At 40.8% G+C, this 17,561-nt stretch overlaps 6 protein-coding genes across 6 annotated transcripts; 4 read left to right on the forward strand and 2 right to left on the reverse strand.

Annotated features, from left to right (window-relative positions):
- Window positions 1–1,721: 1,721 nt before the first annotated feature.
- On the forward strand, window positions 1,722–2,634 carry LOC142978624 (uncharacterized). The gene has a single exon (XM_076123145.1). It carries the CDS (start codon window positions 1,797–1,799, stop codon window positions 2,550–2,552), a length of 756 nt encoding a protein of 251 aa, XP_075979260.1. The 5' UTR covers window positions 1,722–1,796; the 3' UTR covers window positions 2,553–2,634.
- A 1,058-nt stretch (window positions 2,635–3,692) lies between these two features.
- Window positions 3,693–4,388, reverse strand: LOC142978627 (uncharacterized). The gene has a single exon (XM_076123149.1). The coding sequence runs from the start codon at window positions 4,326–4,328 to the stop codon at window positions 3,783–3,785; it is 546 nt and encodes a 181-aa protein (XP_075979264.1). The 5' UTR covers window positions 4,329–4,388; the 3' UTR covers window positions 3,693–3,782.
- Window positions 4,389–6,506: 2,118 nt separating this feature from the next.
- LOC142978628 (uncharacterized) lies at window positions 6,507–7,202 on the forward strand. The gene has a single exon (XM_076123150.1). It carries the CDS (start codon window positions 6,571–6,573, stop codon window positions 7,114–7,116), a length of 546 nt encoding a protein of 181 aa, XP_075979265.1. The 5' UTR covers window positions 6,507–6,570; the 3' UTR covers window positions 7,117–7,202.
- A 2,153-nt stretch (window positions 7,203–9,355) lies between these two features.
- LOC142978629 (uncharacterized) lies at window positions 9,356–10,053 on the forward strand. The gene has a single exon (XM_076123151.1). It carries the CDS (start codon window positions 9,422–9,424, stop codon window positions 9,965–9,967), a length of 546 nt encoding a protein of 181 aa, XP_075979266.1. The 5' UTR covers window positions 9,356–9,421; the 3' UTR covers window positions 9,968–10,053.
- A 3,015-nt stretch (window positions 10,054–13,068) lies between these two features.
- On the forward strand, window positions 13,069–13,735 carry LOC142978283 (uncharacterized). The gene has a single exon (XM_076122658.1). The coding sequence runs from the start codon at window positions 13,125–13,127 to the stop codon at window positions 13,668–13,670; it is 546 nt and encodes a 181-aa protein (XP_075978773.1). The 5' UTR covers window positions 13,069–13,124; the 3' UTR covers window positions 13,671–13,735.
- Window positions 13,736–14,588: 853 nt separating this feature from the next.
- On the reverse strand, window positions 14,589–16,128 carry LOC142978280 (uncharacterized). Its single transcript, XM_076122655.1, has one exon. It carries the CDS (start codon window positions 15,811–15,813, stop codon window positions 14,677–14,679), a length of 1,137 nt encoding a protein of 378 aa, XP_075978770.1. The 5' UTR covers window positions 15,814–16,128; the 3' UTR covers window positions 14,589–14,676.
- Between the last annotated feature and the right edge of the window lie 1,433 nt (window positions 16,129–17,561).

The raw sequence follows: 17,561 nt of genomic DNA on the forward strand, positions 1-17,561 counted from the left end.
GACAAATTTTCTAACGTGTTCAGTAGAACAATAACAAATTGAAAGTCACGTGTTACAAGTACGTGTTGTTATTGAACCAATTAATTCCTCCAACTAAATCTAACAAAGGGATTTTTTGTTCCTACCGTACTACAATGGGCACTTTCTGGTATGTTTGAGTGGGATTACAATTGAAATGCTAAGAAAGTAGGTTTTGTTTGTGTATAATGTTTTGATTGTAGAAAAATATTAGTTTTATCCAAAAATAGGAATTAATATGGTTATTACTAAAGAAACAACTATGAAATAAAGATCGTTTTTTTATTGTTCTAGAGAGCTTATAACGGCTAATTTAATTTAAAAAGCAATACAAGTTGGGTGTAGACGGAAGTACAATCACTATACAACGATTGTCATTTTTATATGGCTGTACGCGCGGGCGTAACACTAGTAGTCAACAATTACATGCCTACACACATAATTAGTATACACTTAAAAACCTCCTAAGCATTTAGTAGTACTTATATCAGTAGTTAAAAAAAACAAACAGCTCTAAAAATAACATAAATTATTTATTTACTCTTAAGTTTAATAGTTAAATAACTTAATAGTGACATTATAGTAACTTCTTGAAATATCTTCTTTCTCTCTAAACATCGTCTTCAGTAACCGCGTCCATCTTCGGTTCGTGTGTCGTAACTTCATTATTATCGTACGCGATGATGACGTAATCATGTCCTTCAGGTTTTTGCTTCATTTCCATTTCTTGTTTATCTTGCTCGTTATTCACTGTCACTTTCTCATAAACATCTTCGTCACTAGTTTTCACTGAATCCACGTTTTGAGTAACAAGTTCATCGCTTTGGGCGGTTTCTTCTTGTACTTTGTCTATTGAGATCGGATGTTCTAAAGCTCTTGCTAACGGCAGGTTGTGGAAGAAACTCAACGCTACCGGTGTCAATATAGTATCAGTCGTGAAAACTGGAGTTATCACCGCCTCCCGAGATTTTGCATTTGCTTTCTGACTTGCAAACAGTGTTGTTGCCGGACTGTATATTAAAGGTCCTGAGATGAACCCAGGAGTATGCCTGATATCGATTCTGGATTGATGAGACACTGCACTTGGGGCGGCGTATATTAAAGGAACCAATTGTCCGTGCACTTTACACATAACGGTCACAAGTAAAAGTAGCGTTATCATTTTGATAGTTGCACTAGTCGTAGTGTGTACGAGAGGCAGATGAGATGTTATTTTATAGTCGTGTAACGGTAGATGTTACGTCGTGCGCGAGCGGAACGGGTTCAAGTTCTCGGCCATCGGACAGGTCGTTGCGTCACTGCGCTTGGCTCCGGGGCACTGGCCGTATTGAGATGCATTATAAAAACGTCATTCATTTATGATTGATGCACTCTTACATAACAAACATAATAATATTATATGAATCATACATACTTTTAATTTATTATACAAGTTCGTGGTTATTATCTATCTACGCGTTCAATAAAGAGTAATTATGTTCTATTGTCGAAAGTTTAATAAGCTTATTATCACTCTATGCGTAGGTATTTATGTATTGTGCCTATAAAAAGCAACTAAATTTATTTGTAAACGAACAAAATGGTAAATTCCGAGTTTTTGTCACAACAATCACAGCGTTCAATACCACGACCAATTTATTATTAGGTTTGATCCTGTCACTCTGAATCACCGTTTACACTTTAGAGTATAAGAGGGTGGTAGATAGTTCACGAATGTCAGTCAGCTATCATAGTTTGATCGGGTTCGTGATCTGAAAGTAGAAGACAACAAGAGCAAGATGTTCCGGATAATAGTGTTACTCGCTTCGATCGCCGCGTGTTACAGTCATGCAGTACTGCCATTGGTAGCGCCGGCGCATCATGGTGCTGTGGTAGCAGCGGTACCGGTGCATGGGTTCGCTGGGCATGGTCTTGGTGGACACGGTCTCGGCGGTCACGGCCTCGGCGACCACGGCCTTGGAGGACACGGCCTCGGAGGACACGGTCTTGGACATGGCCTCGGCCACGGTTTCGGAGGACTTGGCTATGCAGGATATGCCCATGGATTCGGTTATGGAGGACTCGGTCACGGTTATGGAGTTGCTGGACACGGGTTGGCTGGACATGGATTGGCTGGACATGGCTTAGTTGGTCACGGATTGGCTGGCCACGGTTTTGCTGGTCACGGATTGGCTGGACACGGCTTGGCTGGACACGGTGCCCATCATCTACTGAAGCGTTCTCCTCATATCGTTGCTCCTTTACACCACGTTGCACCTGTAGCCCATGTAGCCCACGTGGCTCCTGTTGCCCACGTAGCGCCGGTGGCATTCTCTCACCAGTCTCGTGTGGATGTGCACTCTTCGCCTGCAGTCGTTGCTACAGCAGTGGTCCAGCCAGTTGCTCCCGTGGTCCACGCTGCTCCCTTACACTTCGGCGCTGGACTCTATGGTGATGGTCACTTTGGTGATGGCGGCCACTATGGAGCGGGTCATCTCGGTGGACATTACGGCGCTGGCCATCTCGGCGGACACCTAGGCCATGGACACTACTAGTCGTCAATTAAACAATAGATTGTAATTCTGGTCTCTAAGATTGTTATTTTATATGACTTTGCAAATATATTTTTGAACATTACTTTTTTGTATTCTTTGTCTAAACACCGAACAGAAAATAACTTCTAGGTTACATTACTTCATTGAAAGCACTTTTCCTTTGAACATGTAGGTAAACTGCAATGAAATAACTACTGCATGGAAAACTCATTCACGCACAAGAATGTTGCTAGGTTTTTTGTTTGCTGCGTTTTAAAAGTCTAGCGAATATATTGGACACCCTGTATATTTTATGGGCACATAAAATATGTATATTTATTACGTGCGCATGCGTTTACGTGATCAAATAAAGGAACAAATTATGATTTCCGCGTATCTAAAAAATACAATGACTAGTCACTAGTTTAATATATTTCATAACAAAAAGGCAAACACAATGTAAACTTTATTTATTATATTTTAAGACACAAAAAAGAAAAAAATGTTGTAACTCTAGCAAGCAACCACAAGTCTACGTTTATACACTTAAGGTCCTATTTTCCTAAGGCTGCGAAATTCTAATTCAAAATATCCTCTACTTCATAAACTTCGTACAAAGTATTTATTTATTTTTATTTGATCTGTAGGCGATTTAATCATAGTATCGGTGGGTATGCTTTATTCAATCAATAGCGGCCCTTATAGAGCGGATTCGAGAAATGTAGAGTTAACGATGTCCAATCAATGTTGTTTTTTCATAGTGTGATTTTAGGCTTCGAAGAGGACATGGAGATGGCAGTTTTTAAATAATGAAAGTCGAGTTAAATATCATGATGTAAAATATTACAGCACATCTTTTTTTTTTGTATCCACAGCAAACAGTATCAGTATTTTAGAAGCACAGAAATAATATCATTGCAGTTTCAAACAGCCTCTTATTAACGAAGTTTTTTTAATGATATTAAAAATATTAGCCAAGTCGGCATTCATATAATTGAAATCAGTTTAAATTTTAAACACAGGCCGCTGCATGAGCTATAGTGATAGGCGTGTGAAAATTTTTAAATCAAATTTTGTCGATTAAAATTATTTTAATGTTCAGTCTGTGTATTATTATCTATTATATTATATCTATATTCAGTGGGTATGTAAAAAACAGAGTAGATATATACAATCATTTATTCCTTGGCAGTGATAAGGTTCATTGTTTGTTTATGTAGTGGTTGTTGTGGTTCCTCTCTCATGCACCTCTTAGTAGGGGTGGACGCTGAGAGCCTTGGGGTAAAGAGCGGAGTAGGGCGAGTAGGCAGACACTACGGGAGCGGCGGCGGCGTAGTGAGAGACGACGGGTGCGCCGTAGTGAGACACCACGGGGCTGGAGTAAGTGACGGCGGCGGGAGCCACGACAGAGCTGTAGGCGAGGGGAGCCACCACGGAGCGCTTGCGCAGGTGATGGAAGGGTCCCAGAGCCTTGGCGGTGTAGTGGGCGGCGCGAGCAGCGACCACCTCGGGGGTGTCGAGGGGCACGCCGTTGACGGCGTCCAGCACGACGGCGGGCTGGTGAGGAGCCTGCGACAGCGCGGCCACTCCGCCGTACACGGGAGCGCCGTACACTCCCGCGCTGTACACGGCGGGGGCACCGTGCGACACGCTGGAGCTGTACTGCGACACCGAGCTGTAGCCCGGCACCACGGAGCTGTAGCCGGGCACCATGGCGCTGTACGCCACCGGCGCCACCAGGCTCGGCTTGGCCGCCGCCATCGCCGCAACAGAGAGCAACACCACCAGCTTGAACATCGTGGTCTGTGTTGTTGTCGAAATGAGGAACTCGGATCAACTGATGCCTAACTCGCTGTGACGGATCCTTTTATATGAAGCACCGAGCAAGTACTCATTACCAAAACAAGTGTTACCTGAACAACCTTCAGAACCACAATCTATACTTTGATATTTAAGCCACCCAATGCTATTATTACAACGAACAAACATTTTTTGTCATCTGCGATTAGCTTCCGGAACTAGTTGACAGATATCGACACATGTGAAATCTGAGGCACATACGTAATTCATTATTACTTGTAAATTCAAGTTAGATTGTACAAACACTTCAAAAGCTAACTACCTAAATTGTTTACGAGTTTTCCATTCCCTAATAAATGTAAGCAATAAGGAAATTACTTAAATTGGTGTTATTTAAAACTAATTGGCCCTTTTGCGGTTTCAGAAGGCAAAATCTATTTCTGTTTAAAATTGTCATCGCATTTACTTTATAACACCACCTATAGCACCTACACTAGCTTTTCGTTAATAATTTTATCGGAATTTAATTGTAAATTTTAATTGTATCGGACACAGGGATACACTAGATATGTGTAAGTGAATTGCAATTTGACATTTAAGCTCTCCACTCTTACATCATAAGTAGACAAAAACTGGACGTATTTTTTACACGTATTAATGTTCCTGTTTTATAGAGCGCCGTATAGTAATTATCAGTTGGATACCTACCTTCTTGGAGCCAATCGATTCTTACACACGACAACTTAGAAACTAATCAACTTTATTGGGAATGTGTAGTAAAAAATGTACCTACGAGACTGTGTTTGTCGTTCCAAACATGTATGTGTAAAACTTTTTTCTGTAATGAGGAAAAATTTACAATACATTTATTTTAATCTTCTAGACGTCATTGATATAAACAGATAACTTCTGGGTATTTTATGTATAGGATAAAAATAAAATCTTTGGAAGGAACAAGGATGTAGGTACTACATACTTGTCTATGGATTCTTTATGCGAATTAATTGTGCAATATTTTGTTGCATAATGTAAAAAAGAATATTTTTATATTCAAAAAGTGAGTGACACTTAAACCTAATCCGTTTCTTTGTGATATATGTATATCATGTTACTTGAAAAAAAAACTTATATTGTATTTTTCTCAACACGATTACTTGCAAAACTATATCATATTACGATCTAATTTAATTTTGAAAAATAAAGGTCGATAGTATTAGTATGTACTGAAGGTCTTCAACAGATAATCTAAATATTGTAACAGCACTGGAGCGTGACATTATATGTATAAATAGTTTTAAATAGGTTTATTAGAGAAATCGTAATAACGAAATATTTTAAGAAAAAAAAAATACTTTGTTTTTTTTATTTGCCTCGTCTGTGGAGCGACCGGGAGCTTCATCCACGTAAAAAGTTTCTAGCGGTAAAAGTACCCTATGTGTACATCTAAGATTTAAACTGTGTGTCAAATTACAGCAAGTTTCGTTCAATAGTTTTTGCGTGAAAAAGTAACAAACAAAAATAGATAGTAAAATTACATACACGAATCCTCACAAAAGTTTGCACTTAAAATTTTATTTTTTGAAAGCTTTTGATGGTTTGTATCGCAATAGCATTCAGTTATTGGGCTCAACGACACTTTTACTGTATTGAGAATAAGTTGAATACCCTTAAGAGAAATTCAATTAAATTTTATTTCCTTATCACGTGACGGGTTTAAGCACCAAATTTCAAACAGAAAAATCAAAGTCACAACTGAAAAGTACAGGAAATACAATATGATGACATACTTAAATTCGTGTAATCTAATATGTAAGTCGTGTTCAGAGATATAGCCAGCTGCTTTATGAAAATGTATTTTAGTATTACAGTTAAGGTTGCATGATCTGTGAAATTGTGCACGCTTTGTTTATCTATGTGCCACATTTTAATGTTACTGATTGTATCTATATGAAGTAGCATTGTGTTTACAAATGTCAATGTCTTTATACGCAGCCTAATTTAATATAGTCTAATTGAATGGTCGCTTATGGCGTATTTATTAGCTATTATGACTGTGAGATAAGTGATCCACATAAACGAAATAATATTTAATGTGCTTCAAAATTTGCATGACGTCATCTAAAAAAAACAGACGTGCCGAGACACCCGTTTAAACAAGCGCTTGTATAAAAGGATCCGTCACAGCGAGTTAGGCATCAGTTGATCCGAGTTCCTCATTTCGACAACAACACAGACCACGATGTTCAAGCTGGTGGTGTTGCTCTCTGTTGCGGCGATGGCGGCGGCCAAGCCGAGCCTGGTGGCGCCGGTGGCGTACAGCGCCGTGGTGCCCGGCTACAGCTCCGTGGTGCCGGGCTACAGCTCGGTGTCGCAGTACAGCTCCAGCGTGTCGCACGGAGCTCCCGTCGTGTACAGCGCGGGAGTGTACGGCGCTCCCGTGTACGGCGGAGTGGCCGCGCTGTCGCAGGCTCCTCACCAGCCCGCCGTCGTGCTGGACGCCGTCAACGGCGTGCCCCTCGACACACCCGAGGTGGTCGCCGCTCGCGCCGCCCACTACACCGCCAAGGCTCTGGCGCCCTACCATCACCTGCGCAAGCGCTCCGTGGTGGCTCCCCTCGCCTACAGCTCCGTCGTGGCTCCCGCCGCCGTCGCCTACTCCAGCCCCGTGGTGTCTCACTACGGCGCGCCTGTCGTGTCACACTACGCCGCCGCCGCTCCCGTGGTCTCCGCCTACTCGCCCTACTCCGCTCTATACCCTAGAGCTCTCAGCGTCCATCCCTACTAAGCAATGCAAGCAAATCAATTCAACAGGAACTTTTTTAGTTTATAAGTAATGACCACACTGCCAAAATAAATAAGAATTTTATAAAATTACTGTTTTTCAATCATGAATCCTGTGAAGAAGACACGTTAACTGTAATTAATAATATCGCGATATTTTCGCAAAAACGCCCGTCAGAGCCGCTGATTAGATTTTTATACATAATTTCTCGATGACAAGCCGGTTGTCGATAGTCGATAGTACTAGAGAATCAATCAAATCAAAGCAATAGTAATATGCAGATAAAGAAATATGTGCAACATTTAAAAGAAGTAGAAGAAGAACCCATTGCTTCGTGCTTGTTTAATTCTAGACTCTGCTGTAGTCTTATTGGACACAGTATTATCTGCAAAAAATAAAAAGCTTGCGAACACGACATATTTTGTGAAAGATAATAAGTCTTTATACATTCTATAAAGCACTTTCAGGCGTTTATTCATTTTTGAGTGTAGAAACGAACGTGAAAATTTCTTATCTGCTTTAAAATTCTAGACATAAACTGTCATACATGCACATGTAATTTTAAGAGGCAAATAAAAAATAGATACTGTAAGGGGTAAAATCGTGACTTCTTTGGTTTAAATTATAATGCTTCTTTAAGTGATCTTATGCAAGCTTTTAAGCCTTTTTTTGGTTCTAGTCCCATTTCAGTCACCTCTAAAAATTTGAATTGTATCCTTTCAGTGAATTATGGGATCTGTAATGTTTAAAAAAAATTCTGCGTGACCCATATTTTCCTTTAACTGCAGACCTATTGGATCAAATCTTCATGTAAAGATTAAATGTGTGTATGTGGTTCCATTAGCAGTTAGCACAATATGATATTGTTTTAATTTAGACTCGGAGGCAGAGTCAAACTGGTTATTTAGTTTAACTAGGTGTTACAAAAATAATAATTAAGTATTTATAAAGTAAATAAGACGTAACAATCGAGTCTAGGGAACAATGATTAAATTGGTCTTCAAGTAAGTTTGATTTAAAGGTAAAAACATGTATGGTTTATTAAATTAATATAAGTTTTATACCTGATTCCAGTTTCCCCTGATTTAAGCTTAATTATTGGTTTATGACTGTTTTTCTTTAAAACATTGAAAAAAATGTACAGGTAGGTATATTTTAATAGCTAGCCAAATGGGGTAACTTCAGAGAGACCTAAACTGTTCATAAGTATTAGGTTAATAAAGTATCATATCAAAATGTATTGATTGACAAAAAATAAAAATATTCATATCATAATAGTAACTGAATATCGTTATATCGTCTATCACCTGAATTCAATACTGAAAACGAAAGCCACTCGATCGCGCAACACTTTGTCAAGTATGTAAAGTAATACTTGCTTCCCTGATATAAAATAATCGGTGTTACGTAAGTTTTAACATTTAGGACACAATACAATTAATACTTATACATCACATATTAATAGAAAGATATATGAGGCGCCCATAGCCAGTTGCACTCACCGGTCGGTAAACGATCTGTGGGTTAAGCTTAATTCCATAGATGGGTGATCGCATAGTGGTATTTCAGCTGAGCGTCTCCGTGCATCGGAGGGCACGTAAAATGTCGGTCCCGGTCCCTGTTGTCTACTAAAATAACAGTCGTTAAGCCATGTCGAAGGCCTCTCGAGCGGCTTGAACAACTTTGACACTAGGTTGACCATTAACCATACGACAAACAACAACAACAAGAAAGATATCATTCCTTTGACCATTATTGGCTTTATTTGTTGGAAAGAAACAAATAAAAGAGCTTTTACTATAGACCGATGGTAACATAAATCCTTGGCGAAGTATGAGCAATTTTTACTACCTTAATTATCACAATGTCAAGCGGAATAGATGTATGCGCTATTTGTCTAAGTTATATCCAGTTTACAAATGACACGTGCGTATAAATTATGACTGTTAAAGACCATTGTAGAGTGGCATTGTATCAACAAATGTCAATGCCTTCAAATACTAGTCTAATTGTTGGGTATTATCAATTTGGCTACCGGTTATTTTTTTTAATATAATGTCACTTGCAATATGGCATTCAATCAAGAGTTATTGTGATACAAAAACGATTAACATATGTAATGATATCTTGCATATCTGTTTGGAAACAACACCTTCTATAATAAATGATTTGAATACGTGTCGTTAGCTTATTCAGTGTCAAATGTCCAGGCATTATTTCAGCGGTCTATTCATATAAAAGGATCCGTCACAGCGAGTTAGGCATCAGTTGATCCGAGTTCCTCATTTCGACAACAACACAGACCACGATGTTCAAGCTGGTGGTGTTGCTCTCTGTTGCGGCGATGGCGGCGGCCAAGCCGAGCCTGGTGGCGCCGGTGGCGTACAGCGCCGTGGTGCCCGGCTACAGCTCCGTGGTGCCGGGCTACAGCTCGGTGTCGCAGTACAGCTCCAGCGTGTCGCACGGTGCCCCCGCCGTGTACAGCGCGGGAGTGTACGGCGCTCCCGTGTACAGCGGAGTGGCCGCGTTGTCGCAGGCTCCTCACCAGCCCGCCGTCGTGCTGGACGCTGTCAACGGCGTGCCCCTCGACACGCCCGAAGTAGTCGCTGCTCGCGCCGCCCACTACACCGCCAAGGCTCTGGGACCCTTCCACCACCTGCGCAAGCGCTCCGTGGTGGCTCCCCTCGCCTACAGCTCTGTCGTGGCTCCCGCCGCCGTCACTTACTCCAGCCCCGTGGTGTCTCACTACGGCGCGCCCGTCGTCTCTCACTACGCCGCCGCCTCTCCTGTAGTGTCCGCCTACTCGCCCTACTCCGCTCTCTACCCTAGGGCTCTCAGCGTCCACCCCTATTAAGCAATGCAAGCAAATCAACTCAACAGGAACTTTCTTAGTTTTTAAGTAACGACCACACTGCCAAAATAAATAAGATTTTTATAAAATTACTGTTTTTCAATAATGATTCCTCTGCAGAAGACACATTAACTGTATTCAATAATATATTTTTGCAAAAACGCCCGTCAGAGGCGCTGATTAAATTATTATAAAAAATTTCTCGATGACAATCCGGTTGTCGGTAGTCGATAGTACTAGAGAATCAAGCTACAGTACCGCGATTCTGTACAACTATCGAGTATCGACTACCGACTCGCTATCGAAAAATTTTGTATGAAAATTTGATCAGCGCCCCTAGCGGATTTTTGCAACAACTATGTTCTTCATTTTCCACCAAACATTAAAATATTTTTTTTTTTTTGCTGGAGCGCACTTAGGTGCAATTCGAAATTCGAATTTCAGATTAAAATATTCTTTCCATTTTTAATTTAAATAAATTATTTAAATATTCTATATTAGATAATTTTGGGAAGATGAGGCCAACGAGGCTGAAAAGGTATTGTCTCCTTTGCCTGCTTCAACGTAGAAAAAAAAAGACGCTGATTCTTTTTTTGTGTTGATAATGTTTCGTTGAACAACATTAATTATGATATTTTTATATTATTGATTTATTTTTACTAATACCGTTTAAAGTAGACTATAATTATTATTTATGAGAATAATACCTTTCATGATTATTTTTTACACAATTATTACCAACAAAATTTTATTTAAAGAACAAATTTTCAGAACGAAACTTTTTCTCACTTTAAATGTCAAGTTTTCGATACTCGATAGGTCGCGATTCTCTGCCGGATTGCTGCCGGTTTCCTAACGAGTAGCTCGATAGGAATGTATGGTACTCGATAACGTGACGTTAGTATCGAATGTACAGAATCGAGGTACAGTACCTCGATTCTGTACGTTAGTATCGAATGTGAATAATAAATCTTCATACATACTTTAAAGCATTTTTAGGCGTTCATTCATTTTTGCGTGAAGTAAATTTTACAGAGTAATGAACACTTTGCACTGGATCCTTACACTGGACTGCACAATAAATGACATACGGGAAAATTTCTTATTTGATTTAAAATTCTAAAAATAAACTGTCACACATGCATATGTAATTTTGAGAGGCAAGTAAAAAATAGATACTGTAAGGGGTAAAATCGTGATTTTCTTTAGTTTAAATAATAATGCTTTTTTGAGCGATCTTATGCAAGCTTTTAAGCCTTTTTATTGGCTCTAGTCCCATTTTAGTCACCTCTAAAAATTATAATTGTATCCTTTCAGTGAATTATGGGATCTGTAATGTTAAAAAAAAATCTGCATGACCCATATTTTCGGTTAACTGCAGACTTTTCAGATTCGATCCAATAGGGATCGAATCTTCATGTAAAGATTAAATGTGCGTATGTGGTTCCACCATTAGCAGTTAGCACAATATGATATCGTTTTAATTTAGACTCGGAGGCAGAGTTAAATTGATTATTTAGCTTAATTAGGTGCCACAAAAACAATAATTAAGTATTTATAAAGTAAATAAGACGTAACAATTGGTCTAGAGTACCGTGATAAAATTGGTCTTCAAGTAAGTTTGATTCAAAGGTAAAAACATGTATGGTTTATTAATATTAGTTTTATATCTGATTGACATAATTATCACATGCTCCAACGGTGAAGGAAAACATCGTGAGGAAACCTTCCATGCCTAAAAAATTTGTTTATTACATTTATTGAGGGCATGCAAAATCCCCAACCCGCACTAGGCCAGCGTAGTGGACTCAAGGCCTAACCCCTCCCTCATTACGGGAGGAGACCCTTGCCCAGCAGTGGGACATTAATGGGTTAAATTTATTTATTTATCTGATTCCAGTTTCAATCCCCTAATATAAGTTTAATTATTGCTTTATGATTGCTTTTCTTTAAAAGAATGAAAAAAAAGTACACATATCTTCCATAGCTAGCCAAATTAGGTTATTTTAGAGCGACCTAAACTGTTCTTACGTATTAGGTTTATAAAGTATAATATCCAAATGCACTGATTGACAAAAAACTAAAATATTCATATTATAATAGTAATTGAATATCGTTATATCGCCTATCACCTGAATTCAATACTGAAAACGAGACGTACTTGATCTCGCAACACTTTGTCCAGTAGGTGTAAAACAATACTTACTTCCCTGATATAAAACAATAAGTGTTTACGAAAGTTTAAGCTGCTTTCATTGACCCACTTTGTTTTATTAAAATTAATACTTATTCATCAAATATTATTTTCTCTTCTTTTTATTTAGAGACAACTCCTGCACTAAGATTTGCTCTTGTGTCGCGGGGACTATTACAAACACAAACAACGGACAGAAATCACAGCAAGTTCCGAAACAACTATTTCTGGATCTCACAAATAATTGATCCGTGTGGGAATCGAACCCACGACCTCTTGACGCAATGGTAGCGGCGTGGCGGCATTTTAACCACTGCGCCACGGAGGTAGCCACGCAGAGTGTTAGTAGTAGGAAATCATTCCTTTAACCATTATTTTTTACTTCCGTTATAGGAAGGTAACAAATAAAGTATAGGCAACAAACAGTGCCAGATACTAGACCGATGCAAACATGAATGCTTATGTGTAAATCCAGCACTAGCCTGAGCATTTTTTTCTACCTAAATTACCATAACGTCAAGCGGAATAGATGTAAGCGCTATTTGTCTAAGTAACAACCAGTTTAAAAATGACACGTGCGTATAAATTATAACTGATAAAGACCATTGTAGAGTGGCATTGCATTAACAAATGTCAATGCCTTCAAATACTAGTCTAATTGTTGGGAATTATCAATTTGGCTACCGGTTAGTTTTTTTAATATAATGTCACTTGCAATATGGCATTCAATCAAGAGTACCTAATTGTGATACAAAAACGATTAACTTATGTAATGATATCTTGCATATCTGTTTGGAAACAACACCTTCTTTCTATAAATAAATGATTTGAATACGTGACGTTAGCTTAATCAGTTTCAAATGTCCAGGCATTATTTCAGCGGTCTATTCATATAAAAGGATCCGTCACAGCGAGTTAGGCATCAGTTGATCCGAGTTCCTCATTCCGACAACAACACAGACCACGATGTTCAAGCTGGTGGTGTTGCTCTCTGTTGCGGCGATGGCGGCGGCCAAGCCGAGCCTGGTGGCGCCGGTGGCGTACAGCGCCGTGGTGCCCGGCTACAGCTCCGTGGTGCCGGGCTACAGCTCGGTGTCGCAGTACAGCTCCAGCGTGTCGCACGGTGCCCCCGCCGTGTACAGCGCGGGAGTGTACGGCGCTCCCGTGTACAGCGGAGTGGCCGCGCTGTCGCAGGCTCCTCACCAGCCCGCCGTCGTGCTGGACGCCGTCAACGGCGTGCCCCTCGACACACCCGAGGTGGTCGCTGCTCGCGCCGCTCACTACACCGCCAAGGCTTTGGGACCCTTCCACCATCTGCGCAAGCGCTCCGTGGTGGCTCCCCTCGCCTACAGCTCCGTCGTGGCTCCCGCCGCCGTCACTTACTCCAGCCCCGTGGTGTCTCACTACGGCGCGCCCGTCGTCTCTCACTACGCCGCCGCCGCTCCCGTGGTCTCCGCCTACTCACCCTACTCCGCTCTCTACCCTAAGGCTCTCAGCGTCCACCCCTATTAAGAGGTGCATCAGGAACAAAGCTGCAAACTACATCACTGCCATAAAATAAACGAATATTCAAAATATTTTTTGTCATTATTTCTTACATTACCTCTTTTTGAAAACTGAAATTATTTAAAAATTTTACATATGAAAGAATTTTTGCAATAATGCAGGCGCTTATATGGTGCTTCATATAAATGTTTACTCTAAGAGTAAAACTAGGGGTTTATTGACTTGGAATAAAAACTTGAGAGCTCTGGGCTATCGAGTCTAATCTAATAAAGGATTTGGTAAATAATGAGTGCAGGTACGGGTACAGGTACAAATTGCGAAATGTTTGTTTTCCAAATCTGTTAAATAATATGTGACAGATGGCAGCTCTCGAATTTTCCGAGGGTTGATATGTGAAATGAGAATATTAGACTCCGTAGAAATAGAGTTCTCTTATTGACAGACACTATCTACATGACGGATTTAAGCATGTATTGCAGCTGTAGTCAAACTGCTATCCACATTCGATTACTTACTTTTTATTATTTAAAATGATAAACTATAAACACTTATTTAAATATAAAGATGTAGATGTAAAGATTCAGACATTGAATTTTGGAAGTTGCTTGGTCTGGTTTGAAATCAAGTACTCGTAATATAATTTGGTCTAATTCTAAGAATACTCATAATTGTATTTTCTTGCATGAAATTGATTAAATAGAATGTGCACATTGTACAGTTTATATCCCATTACTCTTGCTTGAACCAGACATTTTTTTGAGATTTGATATAACTGTAACGTTTAAACGAATTGACTGGTGTAAATAGCTAATAGCATGGTGTTCTAATAAGATATATTATATTGAATTAGTTTTACGTGTTGATTAAGTTAGTTAAACTGTGTTTCAGGAGTAGAAAATTGAAATAAAAAAGTTATTTGTAGAATTATTTTATTTATGTACAAGCCATATTAATCATTCGTCGTTCGTCGTATCTGAACCGAGGAACAAGTTCCTCGTTATCGTGGTGACGTTTACCAGGGGTGAACGCTGTACGCCTTGGTGATGAGGGGAGTGGACAGAGCGATAGGGGCCGAGTACGCCAGAGGAGCCGCGTGGTAGGTGGACAGGATGGGAGCAGCAGAGTATGTGGTCAGAACGGGAGCCGCGATCAGGGAAGCAGAACGCTTGTGGATCAGATGCGCGCCAGCGAGAGCCTTAGCTTCAAAGTGAGCAGCGCGAGCGGCAATCACTTCAGGGGTGTCGAGGGGCACGGCGGGAGTGGCAATAGCGGCAGCGGGAGCGGCGATGGCGGCAGGCGCGAACGCGGCGGTTTTGACAATAGCGGGTGCCGCATAGGCAGTCTTCAAGAATCCCGATGCAGCGTAAGAAGTGGCAGCGCTGTATCCAAGAGGTGCGTTGTAAGCGATCGCGGGGGCGCTGTAGGCCACAGCGGGCGCACTGTAAGCGACGGGAGCGGCGGATACCACGGTGCTAGAGATGGCGGGCGTTGACTTGATGTCGATGCGGGACTGGCTGGAGACGGCGGCGGAGGGAGCGCTGTACGCGATGGCGGGCGCTTTGTAAGCGATGGCGGGCGCGTTGTAGGCCACGGCGGCGGGTGCGCTGTAGGCAACAGCGGCGGGCGCGCTGTAGGCAACGGGCGCGGCGGACACTACAGTGCTGGAGATGGCGGGAGTAGTCTTAATGTCAATGCGAGACTGGCTGGAAACGGCAGCAGCGGGTGCACTGTAGGCTATGGCGGGCGCGTTGTAGGCAACGGCGGCGGGCGCGCTGTATGCTACGGCGGCGGGCGCGCTGTAGGCGACGGGTGCAGCGGACACTACGGTGCTGGTAATGGCGGGCGTTGACTTGATGTCGATGCGGGACTGGCTTGATACCGCAGCGGGGGCAATGGCAGCGGTGGCGATGGCCGGAGCCGCGACCACAGCAGGTTGAGCGATGACGGTGCGGGCGACGGGCGCGATCGCTGCGGTAGAGATGACAGCCGGCGACGACTTGATGTCAAGGCGGGACTGGTGAGATACAGCCGCGGGTATGGCGGCCGACACGATCGGCGATGAGTACGCTACAACACCAGCATCGAAGAGGCCTGAAGGCTTCGCCGCGGCAAGCGCCACCACAGATAAGAACACCACCAGCGAATTCATCGTGGTCTGTGTTAATTCAGATGCGAACGACGGGGGAATGAGATGAAACTGATGCTTTCTTTTGGTCAACGTATGTTTTTATACTACCCGCGATGTTCTGAAATGAAAGTCAAGTTCGACGAGTTCTTAAGTCACCTGTAAACGCAATAAGTGAATTTTATTACATTATATTTTGGTGCGTAGCATTGTCAGTACAAAATTATAAACCTACATATATGTAAATGATAGTAATTACATGTATCTCAACGACATTCACAAATATAACCGGTATCACTACTGCCTTATCAAATAAACAAATACTATAGGCCATGCAAAATATGATTGGTTCAAACTATTCCTCTTTGGGAATTTCTGTTAGTTTGAGATAAAATATATCATCTCATATTTTCGAATGGACTTAGTTTTTTTTATGATTTGGGTAATTGGATACATATAAAAATAAAAAGCGTGATAACACTTTTGACTATGTAGGTATGCCGTTTGAGGTCCGTTCACCAGGTTCTTTGGGATGTGTGCAACAAAATCTTCATAAGATAATGCTAACCTAAATCTAAATGTATTGCGCTTAAATTACAAGTGAACATTGCTGTATTTCTATTTATAGGCTCACTGATTGATAATATTGACACAAAAATGTTTTTAAGTATCTTCATAGCCAAAGGAGAATGGGCAAAATAGTATGGAGCCTGGGCGATCCGCGGCCAAACTTGATTTTGTTTTTTTTTTAATGTAGTTTGGTCCTATAATTACTGTGTAGAAGTTTTATTGCCGCGACGCACTTATATGACGAATAAAATACATTTTTGTTTTTGAGCACATTTAATAGTATAAAAACATATTTTGGCTTATATTCAGAGATTAAATAAAAATGAATATTTCTTATACTGCATACAAATATAGACATTATTAATATTCGAACAATCATAACAAGTAAATAAATATACAAATATCGTAAGAAGTAAACATCTTGCTCTTCTATAACATATTCACTGAGACGACTTATCTGTTGTTCATGACCTTCTTCTTATTAGAAGAAGCCTGTCTTGAATGTTCAGCTCAATAACGAGGCGTTCATAGCCAGTTGCGCTCACTGGTCGGTATACGATCTGTGGGTTAAGCAGCCGTTGGCGCGGTCATTCTATAGATAGGTGACCGCATAGTGGTATTTGAACTGAGCGTCTCCGTGCTTCGGAGGGCACGTAAAAAGTCGGTCCCGGTTGTTGTCAAGTAAGATAACAGTCGTTAAGCCGTGTCAAAGGCCTTTCGGGTGGCTTGAACAACTTTGACACTAGGTTAACCATATAATAAATAGATAGATAGCATACTAACTACGAGCTTACTTCACTTCATACCTACATCATCATCATCTTCTGACAGATTAGGAAAATCGTCGAAAAAAGGCTGATCGCCGGTGATACGTTGGAATGCTGCTTTTTGTCTATTCATATTGTTACGGTTGTTATGTTGATGGCATTGCAATCGTTATAAGAAGATGTAACGTAATTACACAACGTTAAATGCATTACAGACACGAAATAAACGTTATTATGTTCTATGAAATTCTATTATATTTACATGTAAATATATTGTTCCCTAAAAGGATTGCAGCGAAACGTTCTTAGTAAAACTTGTTCCTAGTTATCATTACTTTAATTTGACACTACTTTCATTAATGGCCGCCGACCGCCCAGAAGTGCCCATTCTCCTTTATTAAAAAATCTCGATTTTTGCGAACATGGAAAATGGTC

The sequence above is a fragment of the Anticarsia gemmatalis genome, chromosome 14, assembly GCF_050436995.1.
Source record: "Anticarsia gemmatalis isolate Benzon Research Colony breed Stoneville strain chromosome 14, ilAntGemm2 primary, whole genome shotgun sequence".
Classification (NCBI taxonomy): Eukaryota; Metazoa; Arthropoda; class Insecta; order Lepidoptera; family Erebidae; genus Anticarsia; species Anticarsia gemmatalis.